This window comes from Marmota monax, unplaced genomic scaffold, assembly GCF_021218885.2.
Source record: "Marmota monax isolate L192 unplaced genomic scaffold, Marmota_monax_Labrador192_F-V1.1 WCK01_AAM20220418_F8-fsc00223, whole genome shotgun sequence".
Classification (NCBI taxonomy): Eukaryota; Metazoa; Chordata; class Mammalia; order Rodentia; family Sciuridae; genus Marmota; species Marmota monax.
Window position 1 is genome coordinate 1,881,860 of NW_026692990.1, and position 15,335 is coordinate 1,897,194.

The 15,335-nt window shown below is 36.9% G+C and overlaps 1 protein-coding gene across 15 annotated transcripts in view; it reads left to right on the plus strand.

Moving 5' to 3' along the window:
- Window positions 1-15,335, plus strand: part of Huwe1 (HECT, UBA and WWE domain containing E3 ubiquitin protein ligase 1) — a 152,458-nt gene that overhangs the window by 74,020 nt on the left and 63,103 nt on the right. For all 15 annotated transcript variants that reach the window (XM_046452543.2, XM_046452541.2, XM_046452545.2 and 12 more), the window contains 6 exons: window positions 150-230; window positions 7,370-7,476; window positions 7,718-7,895; window positions 8,531-8,622; window positions 9,309-9,520; window positions 14,435-14,492. In XM_046452543.2, coding sequence (XP_046308499.1) covers window positions 150-230; window positions 7,370-7,476; window positions 7,718-7,895; window positions 8,531-8,622; window positions 9,309-9,520; window positions 14,435-14,492 — 728 coding nt within the window. The remainder of the gene's footprint in view (window positions 1-149; window positions 231-7,369; window positions 7,477-7,717; window positions 7,896-8,530; window positions 8,623-9,308; window positions 9,521-14,434; window positions 14,493-15,335) is intronic.

Below are 15,335 nucleotides of genomic sequence, written 5' to 3' on the forward strand. Positions count from 1 at the left end.
AATAATAGCTTGAGAAGACAAGTAGGGAACATTAGGTCAGAATCAAAACGAACTCTGTTTACCACAGTTTAACACATTTCTCAATTATCTCTAGTCCTATAGTACTCCCAGACTAATCATATACTCTTTAATGTTAACTTTTTTCTTAGTGATGGATGGTTCTCTGCCTACCTCCCTAAAACACATCATCAGCAATGCAGAATACTATGGCCCATCACTCTTCCTCCTTGGTAAGTGGAATTGAGAGTTGGTTTTACTGAGCTGGGATAACATGACAGAACTCTTTCTGTTTCATATATACTTAGAGGCAATCACTTGTAATAAAAAGTATTACTGTACATTTGGCTTATGTTATGCTGTATTTGTACTTTAGTGTGCTATACAAAAAGAAAACATGGCTCTATTTAATTATTAATTCCTAACATTAGTGTGGGAAATCCAGATGGAATAATTCTAGTCTCATAATTGAATTTCAGACTCTCAAACTGTGATAGAGAAAATTTTTTCACACTATAGAAAACGCAATTTTAGAGTATATGGATACTTCCTAGTTATTTGCCAACAAAAAAGTCTTTGACATGACATTCCTCTTAAAATCTGACTTTTTTAAATAACAAATGTTTATTGAGCATTTTAAATATTTGGGATGTTGTACTAGAATTCTAGAATTCTCCGTAAAAATCTAATGGGGAGCTGTGGTTGTGGCTCAGTGGCAGAGCACTTGCCTAGCATGTATGAGGCGCTGGGTTTGATTCTTAGCGCCACATTAAAAAATTAAGGTACTAAAAATGAAAAAGTGTGCAGGTGTGGCTGTCTCAATGGTTAAATGCCCCTGGGTTCGATCCCTGGTACCAAAAAAATTAATAAATAAAATTATATTTTTAAAACATCTAATGATATTTAGGGAAAATATGGAAATACTAAAAGTCTCCTTATACTATAGTTGTGGGTTGTTTGAGGAAGTTTTCTTATATTGTAGCATCTCCACCTGGACATGGAACCTCTCCAAGGTTAGGTTCGATGGCAAAACTCAGGACTAGTCCTTTGTTATGATTTTTAAAAAAAAAATTTTTTTAGTACACAGGTGGGGAAATTCAAGGTCAGGGGCAGGGATGGTGGCATGGTTTGGGAGAATGTCCAGAACTGAGAGAAAGTAAGTGCCTGGGTAATGGTCGTTTTTGCTTTTGTTTTTTCGTTTAATGGAAAGTTTAAGAGGTGGTAAGAGGACACTTGTGCTTCTTAGGTGTGAATATGGAGCATGTGAGTCCTATCAAGATAATGAAGGAGGAAATTGAAACTTAGAGCACCAAGTCCAATATATTATTGAAGGTCCACATTTCCTCCCCATGTGGTCTTCTTAATTCATCTCTTGACGTTTGAATTACTACAGCAACCCTCCTGTAAATAATACTTGGACCAAATTTACAAAGGCAACTCAAAGTAATGAGGCTAGTAGATGTTGTTTTCTTTTTTTTTTTTTTATTATTAGTTGTTCAAAACATTACAAAGCTCTTGACATATTTCATACATTTGATTCAAGCGGATTATGAACTCCCATTTTTACCCTGTATACAGATTGCAGAATCACATGGGTTACACATCCACTTTTTTACATACTGCCATACTAGTGTATGTTGTATTCTGCTGCCCTTCCTATCCTCTACTATCCCCCCTCCCCTCCCATCTTCTCTCTCTAGTAGATGTTGTTTTAGCTCTATAACGATAGTAAAAAGCCCTTCACATAGGTAGGAAGAGATGGCCAGGAAGAGAAATAAAAGGATATCTGTGAATCTCTTGGAATATTTTAATAATCAGCTGTTTTGGTTTGTTGTCTTACTTATTGAACTTTTAGACCATCTTTTCTCAGTTATTATAAGAGGAAGTCCCTTTAAGGTACATGTTCCAGCTTGAAATGCCAGTGGGTGATTTGTTGCCAGTGTGGTTTTTTTGTTGTTTTGCCTAGCCTTGTGCATGCTAGACAAGTGCTTTACCACTGAGCTGCATCCCCCCCCCCCGCCCTATTGCCAGTCTGTTTTCTCAGTTGTCATAGTAAATCTATTGTTTTGTCCCATATTGAGGGCTTCTAAGGCCTGTACTTTGTGGTTTATACAATGTACCAGAAGTTGTGACATTGTCTGAGTGACCTCTATGAGGTGAGTGTGTGTTACAGAATTTGATTGTGAGCCCATTACTGCAAAGGTAGAGATGAGGGGCTTTGCATATAGTTCAGTTGGTAGAGTGCTTTCCCGCATGCACAAGGCCCTGCTTCAATCCCCAGCATCATGATAAATAAATAAATAAATAAATAGAGATTATTCCCAGTGTTATAGGTAAAAAGATGGCCAAGTGCCCCTTTTGTGGCAAGAAATGATGAAACAGCTATACTTTCTAGTTGGATCTAATGGGTTCTAGGTACTAAATGGCTATAGACACAGGTTAGGTTGTATAAGCTAGAAGGAAAGAGTATTCTTATGAGTAGCATGTATGACAGTATTGAGCAGGAATTGTGACACAGAATTGGTAGCTCAATACAGGTGGGAAGGTCTAGTTTTTAGCGAGTGAATTTATATTAGGATAGATATTCAAGGATAAAATTGTCTCAATAGGGAGACATCATTGTTTTATGTTATCAATTGGTGGGAGAGTATAGGAAGGTCCTGGAGTTCAGGAATAGGAAATTAATGAGTAAGTGTATGGTTAGTTCAGTGTCCTGGTGTGATAATTTTGTGTTGAAACCCAGCCAGTAAAAATTTTACTCCTTCTCCTTAATGCCCAACCCCTGGCTCTTCTACACTACCTACCTTTATCCTCTTTACTGTTTTCTCTTTAACCTCCCCAACTGCCTTTTGCTTGCCTCCTAATCTTACCCCTTACATTGTCTGTTCAGGTCTGCTTATGCTATTTCTAGCCTAATTTATGACACTTGCCATCGTGGTTTTTATACATCCCTTAACCTGAGAGATTGACAACTTGTTGTAAATATTAAAGACTTCAAGGGGGTAATACTTGAATGTATTAAGTGCTTGCCTTGGCTAGGGTACCTTTTAACATTGATGGAGGTCTAAGGCTCAGATGACATTCTCTGATACTATTATAGATAATGTTTGTCAGGTTAAGGAATGTAGATGTGTGTAGTGATTATAGAATTGTGGGGAGAGTCAATTGTGAGCTTTCAACTGTGAAATTTGGAGCTGATGACTGGAGTTATGATATGTGATGTGGAACAGTTTAGGAGCAGTTAACATTGTGGGGTGGGTCAGCATGGAGGTTGGCCCTATAGTTGTACTGAAATCATCATCTAGAATGCTTTGGTATGATAGGCTGATAGGAGTCCTGGGCTAGGCCCAAAACCTTGGTGCAGATTTCTATACTTTTGAGAAACTATTACAAAAGTAGCCGAAGATGAATACTCCTTTGGCTGTAGAGTTATGGAGTAATTTATTTCTCTTACCCAACTGGGATCACAACATGGTCAAAAAGCAGCCAAACGAGAATCCCAGACCTAGGCCGTGAGGCATAGACTGGTGAACCAGAGCCAAAATATTCCACAGTGATATTTTTAGGCCTGTGGTATATAGATTTTAGAATGCTAGAGGTGCTGTGTCTCATGGGTATTAACAGGTCTTGCCATTCCAGCTTCTCTTGTGTCTTCCCATTCAAAATTTGTGTAATAAACTGGATCCAGAACTAGCATCAAAAATATTTTGAAATGTTGGTGCAGGAAAGTAATTTAAGTTGTTCCTTTCCTCTTTGGAAGAAGCAATTTTTGATACCAGGCAGGTATCAAGACCTACATTTCTTGAGAAGTAGAAAGCTCCTGTTATCAAACCTTTACAATTAACATGTTAGGAAAGGACTGTGACATATCTCATGGCATAAAAAATAGTCTTAGTAGGGTGAGGGCCCTAATTTTCATTGGGACTAGTTTTATTATCCAGTCTCAGTCCAAGCACTAGTACATCATGGATTGAAACACAATCAAAAGAAGCAAAAGAAGGGAGAGGTGTCATTAAAGTGAATGAGAGTTCACAGTAACTAAGGCAGTGGGCAATGGAGGAAACCATTTAGGAGACCATTATCCATTTTGCAAATTTAAAGGGTGTCTGTCCTTAATTGGACAGTATGTCTCTGTTAGGCTTGCTGTCTGTGGACAGTAAGATAGATCAAATTAATGCCTTGTTTTAAGGCCCATGCACAGACTTAATGAACAGGAAAGTGTGTACCCTGATCAGAGTCATTGGGATCAGGAAGTCCAACTGGCACGAACCTTTGTTGCAGTCGAATTGTGAGGGCATAGTGATTTGTGCCAGGGTATTGGGGCAATGGCTTGATTAAATTGTTTTGCAAAGGAGAGAGATGTTTACCCATTGAAACATTCCTGTTGGCAATTCTTTCAGTGGCAGGATGGCACAATATCACATTGGGAGGTTAAAGGTTGGATAGGGTCAATGGTATGGGGATGCCATTGTCATTTAGTCCAGAATTTAAGGGCTCAGGATGTGATGGCCAGAGATCTCCATGGACCCATTGAACCAAGGGCCAGGATAGATTTTATGTGTTTATCTGAAAAATGTGAGCAATTGTCCAGCTATGACATTAAAATGAGTTTCCTCTGTGGGAGCCTTGATGTGAGCTGAGACATGGGAGACTTACTGGAATGTGTGAAGTATGAGAAGCAATATATTCCCAGCGTGGAAGGCACTAAAGGAAATGATCCTGAATTTGACAACTATTCTGAGCTCACTGACCTATACCAGTCTGGTTATAGATCTGCTTGTAGAAAACAGCAGCTCTTACTTCAGTTCTCTCACTTGTGATTGGTGTCATTGCCATAGGTAAAATAAACAGACTTTGTTTTTATATTGAATTTTCTATACAATAAAGGTACATCCCTCTGCTTTTGTGTCCAGCCCAGATACTGAAACCCTCCTGAACCCCCAAGTCACCAAGGCTCCTTTGAAGTCAAAAGCATAAAACTGAATCCCCATTCATTTAGTTTGGGCCTTAGGCTATAATTTACTTTGTTTGTTCTTCACATTTTAAGATTTTTCAAGTATTTAATCTAGCTTTAAGTTCTTTCCAGCAGAACAACTTCTTATATTAATATGTTTCTTTATCTTGGATAATTTCTATAGTTGTGTTGTTCATGATTTCCAATGTTTCTCTTAAAAATCTATTTTTTTTAAGTTAATGTGTTTTCCTTTATTCACATTGTCTGAGCCTTTTTATTCCAGTTTTTTGTAATGGTTACCCTCATTTGGGGTGGGGGGGGGGCTTTAAACTTTTTAGATTTCTTACCATGTCTTCTGCCAGACAGGACAAAATAAAACCTTTAGCCTGCCTTTAAACTCTCTTCTACTACTAATACTATTACTACTTCCCCCCTCTCCCCGCCCTTAACTTTCACTCTCTTGGATTCATTTTTAATTTTATTCTATTATACATCCTTGAGTTATTTTAAAATGTTATGTTGTTCTTTAAGAATTTACCTATTTTCTATTGCTGCTTATTGTAGATAACCATCTTGTTTAGACTGGTCCTTGTTCTTTTGTAGGGTACTTGGCCTTTTCTCTCTGAAAAATCTTTGGCATTTTTTCTTTATCCTTGGACTTTACAAATTTTACCAGGATGTATTTAGTTCTGCCATTATGTTTTCATTCCTCTCACAGAGCATTACTAGATAAACTCTTTTTAAAAAATAATTTTTGAATATATTTTTATGCTTCTGGAAGTTTTCTTCAACTTTGATGTTTGATTCTACCCAGTCTTGATTGCTTTGTATATGTGTACATCTTTACTTTTAATTATAATTCTTGGTGAACTAGTAATATTTTCAAATAATTTTTTAAATTGTTAATGGATCGTTTATTTTATTTATTTATATGCGGTACTAAGAATTGGACCCAGTGCCTTGACACATGCTAGGCACGTGCTCTACCACTGAGCCATAACCCCAGCCCAAGTTTTTAAAGAGAATATAAACTGTCCCACAAATGACATACATTATGGTATCATTGTAGTTGGATCCCTTTTTGGGGGCAAAGGGGATGCTGGGGATTGAACCCAATGGTACTTTACCACTGAGATACACCCCAGCACCTTTTAATTTCACCGTATTGCCAAGGCTGGCCTCAAACTTTAGATCCTCTGGCCTCTGCCTCCCAAGTAGCTGGAATTCCAGGTGTGCACCACCATGCCTGGCTAGACCTCTAGTAGAATGCTAATTTTAGTTCATACTCACTTTTAGTAATTATAAAGTTCATGCATTTATACAGTCAATGAGAAGGTGTGTTGAATACTGGTAGAAACCTAAAAAAGATGTGAGGGGGAAAAAAAAGAAACATAAAAAAGGCAATCAAGAATCGCAAAGGCCATTGACAATTGGTAGTTTCCAATAGTTGTCATGTGTCTGCTATTTCACTGGAATTTGTGATAAATGAAACTATCTTGAAATGAAAATCCTATGGTTTCTGTTAGATTTTAGGCTTCACCATAAACAAGTTCGTTTATTATATGTTTTATCGATGTTATGTTTAAGCACTTTGTTAGGTTTTAAAATCTTAAGTATGGTGGTCTTAATTGTATACACAATGTAAGTTTTATGGTGTTGAATTGGTTAGGTTAATATGTATTCCAAGGATTCTTAAAAGCGCTGTTGGTAATTTTAAAATTACTGAATGTTACTAAATAACTTTTTTTTTGATAACAAGGATATAAGAGTGCTTTATATCCGAAGCCCTTTTTTTTTTTCTTTTTTATTTTCAGACAGGATTTCTCTGAGTTGCTTAGGACTTTAGTAAATTGCTGAGGCTGGCCTCAAACTTATAAACCTCCTGTCTCGGCTTCCCAAGTTACTGGGATTACAGGCATGCGCCACTGTGGCTAGTCTGAACAACCTTTTCTGCAGTATGCTTTGTATGTGTTAATCAGTTAAATTTGTATTTGTTTTAACTCAGCAAATTTGCATCTTAATCTTTTTCCCCACTTGTGCTGACAAAGGATCTGTATTTAGACTTATCAGTTTTCACATTAACTGGATCAATTTATATACATAGTAAGACATTTATTTAGTGGAATACTATGTAGGTATTCAAAATTGAATGGGTTGGTGAACTGTGTATACTGCCATTGAAAACAAAGGAAATTATATAACATATATATGTAAAAATATGCCTGTAAAAATCTTGAAGGGTAGTTACTAAATTCTTAATTGTGATTTATCTCCAATGTAGTTGTGTTAGGAATTTTCATTTCATAGTAAGCACAAGAGACTAAATTATTATATATTATTTTTTAAAACTTGTTGGTGTTTTGCTTTTAATACTTATGAGGCATATCAGGTTCCCATATTTTTCTCATCTTTTTTTAGCTACTGAAGTGGTGACTGTGTTTGTATTCCAAGAACCATCGCTGCTTTCCTCTCTCCAGGACAATGGGTTGACAGATGTCATGCTGCATGCACTGCTTATCAAAGATGTGAGTCTCCCTGTTTCTCTGTAAAGAATATTCCATGTATACCACTCCTCTATGACATGGACATGCACATGCTTAAGCAGTCTTACTGCATAACTCTTTTGTATAATGTTGAATCTGAGTGGGGTCTAGTTGTTAATTCCTTCTGTTTCTCAGTGTAATAACCATGGCCAGGTTTTCTTAGAATCTATATACAGGAACTCTGTTTTAGATTGCATCTAAGCTCACTTAATCTTCTCTCTAGGTTCCTGCTACCCGTGAAGTCCTTGGCTCCCTCCCAAATGTATTCAGTGCACTCTGCTTGAATGCCCGTGGTCTTCAGTCTTTTGTACAGTGTCAGCCATTTGAACGTCTCTTCAAAGTTCTTCTCTCTCCAGATTATCTCCCAGCCATGCGGAGGAGGAGGAGTTCTGATCCCCTTGGTGAGTTGCTAGGATTTATTTTATTTATTTTATAATAGAAAATTATCCATTTGGCAAGAAACCCTTCCTTGATTGCACGTCTTGTCTCTAGCTAGACATGTTAAGCTTATTGAGAATGAATCACCATAAATTTTGCTGTAGGTAAGAAGGAATACTTGAGCCTCTTTTCATAATATTTCCATGCTTCAGAACAGTTTGCCTGTTTGTCATATTGTTGTGGCACTAGTAAGCAGCAAGTGATAGGGAGCAGGGTTGGATTTCCAAGTCCACCATCTAGTGTGTAGTCCATGAGAAATTTGGAGTCCCAAGGTATTGATCTTTGTAATCCGATCTTCTGATATTCAAGTCTACAACATTGGCACAGATTAAATAGATTTCTTTCTCAGTGTGCTTAAGAACATATCATCAATGAACAAGAAAGTAGGGCTTGGAAAGATTCTAGTTTTCAAAGATATTATATCTTATTCAGGAGACTGAGGCAGGAGGATCACTTGAGTACAGGAGTTTGAGTCCATTCTGGGCAACATAGTGAGACTCTTCCTTGTTAACACGTCCATGTTTTCCTCTCAAAAAGGAAAGCAGTCACAAGATCTTATTTTTTTTTTTAAGTCTAACAATTCACATTTTGCTTTTAGGTGATACTGCATCCAACCTGGGGAGTGCTGTAGATGAGCTCATGAGACATCAGCCCACCCTCAAAACGGATGCAACAACTGCCATCATTAAGGTAGGACATGATAAGGCTGTCATCGTGATCTTGAGAGAATAGAGAAAGGGGACTTTATAGAAAAAGTTTAGGCCTATTGGAGGTCTTCTGGGTTCTCAGACTATGTTTAAAGAGCAAAATGTCTGATGCAGTTTTTCCACGTTCTTGGGCTGGTCTTTTGCAATGAAAAAGAAAATGAAGCTATTTTAGTTCAAGTCTAATCAGAAAGAAGTCTGTTAATTCCAGTGTTTCATATTGAGAATTATTTTCCTTTTAACAACAACTCATTCGTTTAATGTAAGCTTCTATATATTGCTTTCTTATATATGATATGTAAGCAGACAAAACTTGGGTTCTGTTTATAAAAGCATATTGCCCTTTATAGACATTTCTTCCTGCATATATTAACCCTGCCAGTTGTGTTTGAGGTTAGTTGAGACTACTACAAGTTCCTTGTGGTTGGTGAGTTAGGACAGGGAATCTAGTCAGTCACTGAACAGCTATCTGATCCTAAACAAGTAATTTGATGTTGTAGAATTTTTGTTCCCTTGTTTGTAAAATGGAATTAATTCATTTTAGGAATGGTGTATCATGTATATTAAGTGTTTTGCAAATACATAGCTCATAGAAGATGCTCAGGAAATGTTAGTCATCCTCTACACTTCCTTAATTACTAACAAGTGATCTTGTTCCCCTGTGCCTTTCAGTTACTTGAAGAAATCTGCAATCTTGGAAGAGACCCGAAATATATCTGTCAGAAGCCATCAATCCAGAAGGCAGACGGCACTGCTGCTGCTCCTCCCCCAAGATCTAATCATGCTGCAGAAGAAGCTTCTAGTGAGGATGAGGAGGAAGAGGAAGTACAGGCCATGCAGAGTTTTAATTCTACCCAGCAAAATGAAACTGAGCCCAATCAGCAGTAAGTGTTCACAAGACCAGTTTGTGATCTTGGGCATGTTACCACCTAAGTCACTCTGTTATTGCATATTTTGCAGTGCTGGGGATAGAACCCAGGACCTTGCACATTCTGTGCAAGGACTCTACCACTGATTTTAAACCTCAGCCATCTTATTGTCAATTTTCATCTATTAAAAAACAGTTATATAAGATCTTTCTGACCCTTGAGTACATAATTTGTTTTTGTTTCACTCTTGTAGTGTCTTTTTTGTATTTGGTCATTAATACTGTTGGTTGCCTTAGGAAGCTGTCCTTTTCAAAAGCTATTCTTGAAATTGAATCAAAAATCAGTATGTCAAATTGATGGACTTTGTGCACAGAGAATTTATTGTCACTGATTTCATATTCCATGTCACTGTTTGTTGATTCGAGCACATAAAACATGTCCCACTTTTGAAGCCTGTCTCCAAAGAAGTTTATAAGAGTTGTGGGGATGTTTTGTTTACTGGTGTTTGTTTTGTTTTTTTGGTAGGTAAATTTTTTAGGTTTCATTTTGTTGATTAATAAGAAGACTTTGGAATGTAGTTCATGATTGTACTCAGGCAATAATTTTTTCTCATTTTTATTTAACTAATGGTTGTTTTGCATAAGAGTTGACCGACTACCTGGATGCCATGGGGCATGGGACTCAAAGGCTGCTGGGTGGTCTGTTAGGCACTTTCAGCTTTCAGGATGCACATACAGCAGATCTGGTGTCAACTCTAGTGGTTAAACTTTATCACCATAATAACAGAAGTGAGAATGATTCCTCTGAACAGGCATTCGCTCATAGTACGTGTTCTTTGGAATATAGATCACTAGTTCTGAGAAAGGGATATGCATTTTAGATGTGACTATGAGTGGGTTTGAGCTGGTACTGAAGGATGGCTTGGGAATTAAAAGATTCTGGTGGAATGGATAGCAGTGGTAAAGGCCAAAACCAATGTGTCCTCTGGGAACTCTAGATAGCAATGAACCTGTTGGTGTCAGTAATTTGGGTGGTGGGGGGGGGGCATTAACTACTAGTGTATTGCTTTGTTGAGCAGATATCTTATTCTTTCTGAGAAAGCAAACCTACCTTTGTGCAGCATCTTCTATTTATTTTAAAATATTCTCTTTCTGGAACAAGACAGTACCCTGGAAGAAAAGCAAGATACTTTTTACAAAGTCTCAGTACTTCCTTTGCCTAATGCTTAATTGTTAGTGGCCCTGCTGAGTTGAGTTCCTTTCCCTGGCTACAAAGAAGTTTTCATTTATTCTTTTTATTTGCAGTAACTTCTCTTCTTGACATCTTATAGACACCTTTGAGCTGCATTGCCCAAATTAAAGTAGTTACTATTTAGTGATATTTTTTTTCTATAGCCATTATTTCTTCACCTTGTATTCCTTTCTTGGGATGTCTTGTTCTGTCCACATATGTCCCGCATTCCCAAATAATCTTCCCCTTTATCATCTTTCAAATTTCTTCAAGGTTAGTAAAATGTCTTATTCTTCAAGTAGCCTTTTTTTAACTTAATGGAGCTGAATCTTAAATTCTCAAAATGGTTTTATGTGCTAAAGGATTTCCTCACTAACTTTTAAGCTTCTCAAGGACTGTGTTATTGTTTCATTCAGCAGTCAATTTCTATCTCTATATTTAGTAGGTAAGTGTTTGTTTAATGGAAAGAATAAAGAGCATTAAGTTAAGGATTTCTTAAGTCTTAAATGCCCAGAGAGCTAGGTCTAATGAAATGTGAATGAGAATGAAAAGATCTAGAACCATAGCGTTCATAATCTACAATTCAAATGGAGCTTCTAATATACAAAGGGCTCTCTTAGTTTCTGTACCATAGTATCAGTGTTTTTCTACACTCCGTGGCATGGGAGTTTGCCACTACCTCCAACAATCGCACAACAATTGACATATACTGTGTGTGTGTAATTTAAAAGTCCAGTTTTTGGGTTACCAAGTAGCTAATAGGGCTGAAAGAAAAAGCAAGAATCTGTCTAAACTCAACCTTCATTTTTAAAGTCCAATCTAATAGAAGGAAACTTTTATCCTAAACAGTTTTTATATTGGAAGTTGTACATTTTCCAATGGAATATTCCATAGGAATATTCCATTTGGAATATGTATCACCTCTCTTACCCCCAGTTTTGTTTATCCCCTCTCCCAGTTACACAACTCTTTAGTAAAAGCTCCCAAATTCTTGTTCCCCATGCTCTCATCCATTTTCCAATGCCTTGTGCATGTAAGCTAATTTTTTTCCTAATTTTTATTGAAGTACAATTTCCACACACTAAACTGCACAGATTTCTCATTTTCCACACCAAAATGAGTTAGCTAGCTATTGACCTTATTTCTATCATCATATAATAATTTTACTCAAGATCTTCCTATTAATAGAAAGTATATGAATGGATTCTTAACATATATTGTATCTGGTATATATACTTGTTTGTATTTGAATTGTTTGATATGTTTTTGAGATTCACCCATGTTTTTGCATCTAATGGTTCACTATTTTTCATCCATTCTCCCTGTTGATGGTCTTGGGTTTACAGTTTTGTTTTTTGTTTTTCAAGCATAGGCAGTATTCTTTACCCTTAATTTTTCCCTACACCAACAGCTGTTATATGAAAATGGTCTTTGTATGTATTCTTGAAATAGATCATTTTGTTTTAGAGATCTGAAATAAGGAAACATAGATACTTAGTACTAGGAGTGCTGCTCTGTATTCATGATTGTTTGCTGTGGTAGTTCTGAGTACTTGTCTTTGGACTTCTTCTGCCTTCTTAATTATTTGCTCTCAGAAAATTTGATACTGTTGGGAAAGATTATATTTTTTCAGTAAGTAACCAGGCATTGTAGTTTGGACATTAATTTTTATTTTGTTTTCAGTTCCACTTAGTGTACCTAGCTCATCATCCACCTCTCTTGAGTAACTTGAAAGAAATGGATTATGTACTATCATATGGTCTTTAGAACTTGAATAGCAATTGTTTAGGTTTTAAAGGCAATGAGTAGAGAAACATTTGTTCCTGAAATGTGGCCCACTGGGAGGACTATTTTTCCAAAGGCGTCTGTATTAAGAGCTGGATAAAAACACTCACACCCCCCCCCCCAAAGCACATGTAAAGATGATCAGGATAAAGTTGAGCTGGGGGTACGTGTATGTGTTTTGGGGGAAGAAAAAAGGCATAAAAGTTTGGTAAACCACTTCATTTGTCTTGAATTTACTTTTTTATTGTTTCAAAGATGCTATGACTCATTGTTCAAATAAGATTAGAATCAGTTCTCTTGAAACCAGCTGGTAGGTGGAGTACTATTGGAGAAAGCTGACAATTTATGTAGTATTCCATATGGCTTCTCGGGCCTGGTAGTCAAAAGATGAGGTTAGGATAGGGAGAAAAGCAGTTACCGAAAAACTTTGTTCCTGATATTATAGTAAGAACCACCATTGTTTTGCTTTCTCTGTTGCTTTTCTACAGCAATGAAGGGGAAGCATCTAGATCTCATTTTATTATTCTCACTTATGCTCTTTGCCATCATATTTGGTTTCTGCAAAGGGGCAGATGTTTCAATGGGCTGGAGCCTCATCTGCATTTCTAAACTATAGAGGCAGATCTCTAGGTTCTTCCCAAGGAGGTGAGATGAAATTGGGATGGATCATTGGTATAATAACAGGAGAGGCTAGCTGTACTGATTCTGGGGAGAAACATTATGGTCAAAGACATGTTTGTGGTTTTCCCATGGAATCATTTCAGTTCTGTATTATAGCTCCCTTCCTTTATATACAGCTCTTCCGCACATTTTTCATTGAGGATATTCACAACCTCCTACCTAAATCCTGGAAAACCCTGGATATTTTTATGACTGAAACCATTCATGATACCTATTCATTTTCTTTGCTTATTCTGCATTTCACTGCCAATGTTCTCATGCCTACCATATCATCATTCACATTTTTTTTATTGCTTCAAGGTGAGAACTATTAACATCTTGCCAATGTTCTTGCCTTCTCTTCTCCCCCTGCCTCTCACTTCTGTCTCTGCCCCTCTTCCTTCACTCCCTGCTCAGATTTGTTCCAAGGGCCTATCTCTAAAATGTTCCATTTTCTGCTTATCTTTTTTCCTGTAGTTTATCTTAGTTTGTTTCATTTTATTTTACTGTGTGGTGTTTTTTTATTCCTTCTGTTGCTTTCTTGCACAAGCCAAGATAACATCCATTGAGCTAAAGAGTTCATTTTCTGCAGTTAAAGCATTATTGCAATCCTTTCATCTACTGTGTTGTATTGAAGCATCTGAAAAGGTGAAGCATCTGAAAATGCAGAACACCTGATCAGTTGTTTAAAAGTTCAGTAACTGTCATGCTGCAGGTACATATTGTTAGAGAAGGACTTCAGTGTTTGACCAGCTTTAAGTATATGACCTGTCAATCTAAATAGGGATTTCCGAACAAGGTAAATCCCCTTTCCTACTTTCTGTAATTCTAAACCTTGATGAAAGAATGTGATAAGGTATATTTGTTTGTTGTCTAGCCCCTCTTTTAAGCAGATGTTTAAATCATCTTTCAAGTGAACTGGCTTATTTTTAATATTTCTATATGGATGAATTCCTCTTAATTTTCCTAAGAAGTTAACGTAACTGTCTTTTTTGATACATACAAATGGGCTGTATTTTTGAAGGCTTTTTTTTCCTCCCCTTTATGCTCTTAAACTTAGGCAGAAATATTAGCGTCAGGATTGATTTCAGCTCTATTTTTTCCCTGTGGTATGAGTCGGTTGGTTCATAGGCTAAAGGCTATGATTCTAACTTAAAAAAGGGCCTAGAATTTCACTGTTTCCCTTTCCTCACTTTGTTCTCTTGCACTGGTATTGTGAATTTCTGTGTAACTCACTCTTTTCTCCCTTAACAGGGTTGTTGGTACAGAGGAACGTATTCCTATTCCCCTCATGGATTACATCCTTAATGTGGTAAGATTCATTGTAGGGCAAACTGAGTTAAAGGTGTGCTCTTTTCTGGAAAATGTATGGGGTTATCCATGAGTCTAATTTGTGTATTTATTTTCTCTGGGGCCCTTAAAATGCACAAGGGAAAGATGTACAAAACTACAGTCCTTTTGTTTTTGTTCTGTTAGACTAATTTGTCAAAATCCAGCCAGCACCCATACCCCTTAGTATTCTTAATTTTCTGTTCATTGTTACCAATCCCCATTAGAATCCAAACAGGAAAAGCATGGGCTTTGTTATGCTAGTCCAGTATTATGTTTTCTGAATGTATCCAACATGTATTTTTTTCCCATTAACTTCTCTTCCCTCCACCTTCCCCCACACACCTCAACTCTTTAAATCAATGTGACCTTTTCTTTTACCTTCCTGAGAATTTCACAGGAAAATTTGAAGTGTTTGAATTTTCCCAGAATTGTTTTCTACCCACTTAACATTTGTTCTAGCATATTAAGCACTTTGAAGACTTCCAGAGATGGTTTTTCTTGTGCCTCTGTGTTTGTTGCCCACATTTTAATTTCTTACTCTTAAAAAAATGCTTTGTTTGGTCAAAATCACTCTTGCGGAGTTCTGTGTTCTATTTGCTTTATAAGCACATTTGGGGGAAGTATACATGATGTTTGCCTCTGGGGGAGGCATGCAAGAGCACTAACTTAGCAAATTAAGAAATTAGACCTGAATTCTGCCACTAATTCATAGTGTGGCCCTGAGCAAGTCACTTAACTTCTTTGCTCTCAAATTATCAACTCCTGGTGTAGTTAAAAAGGTAGAGTGGGAAGAAGTTGTAATTATTCTTTATTTCCTGGATCA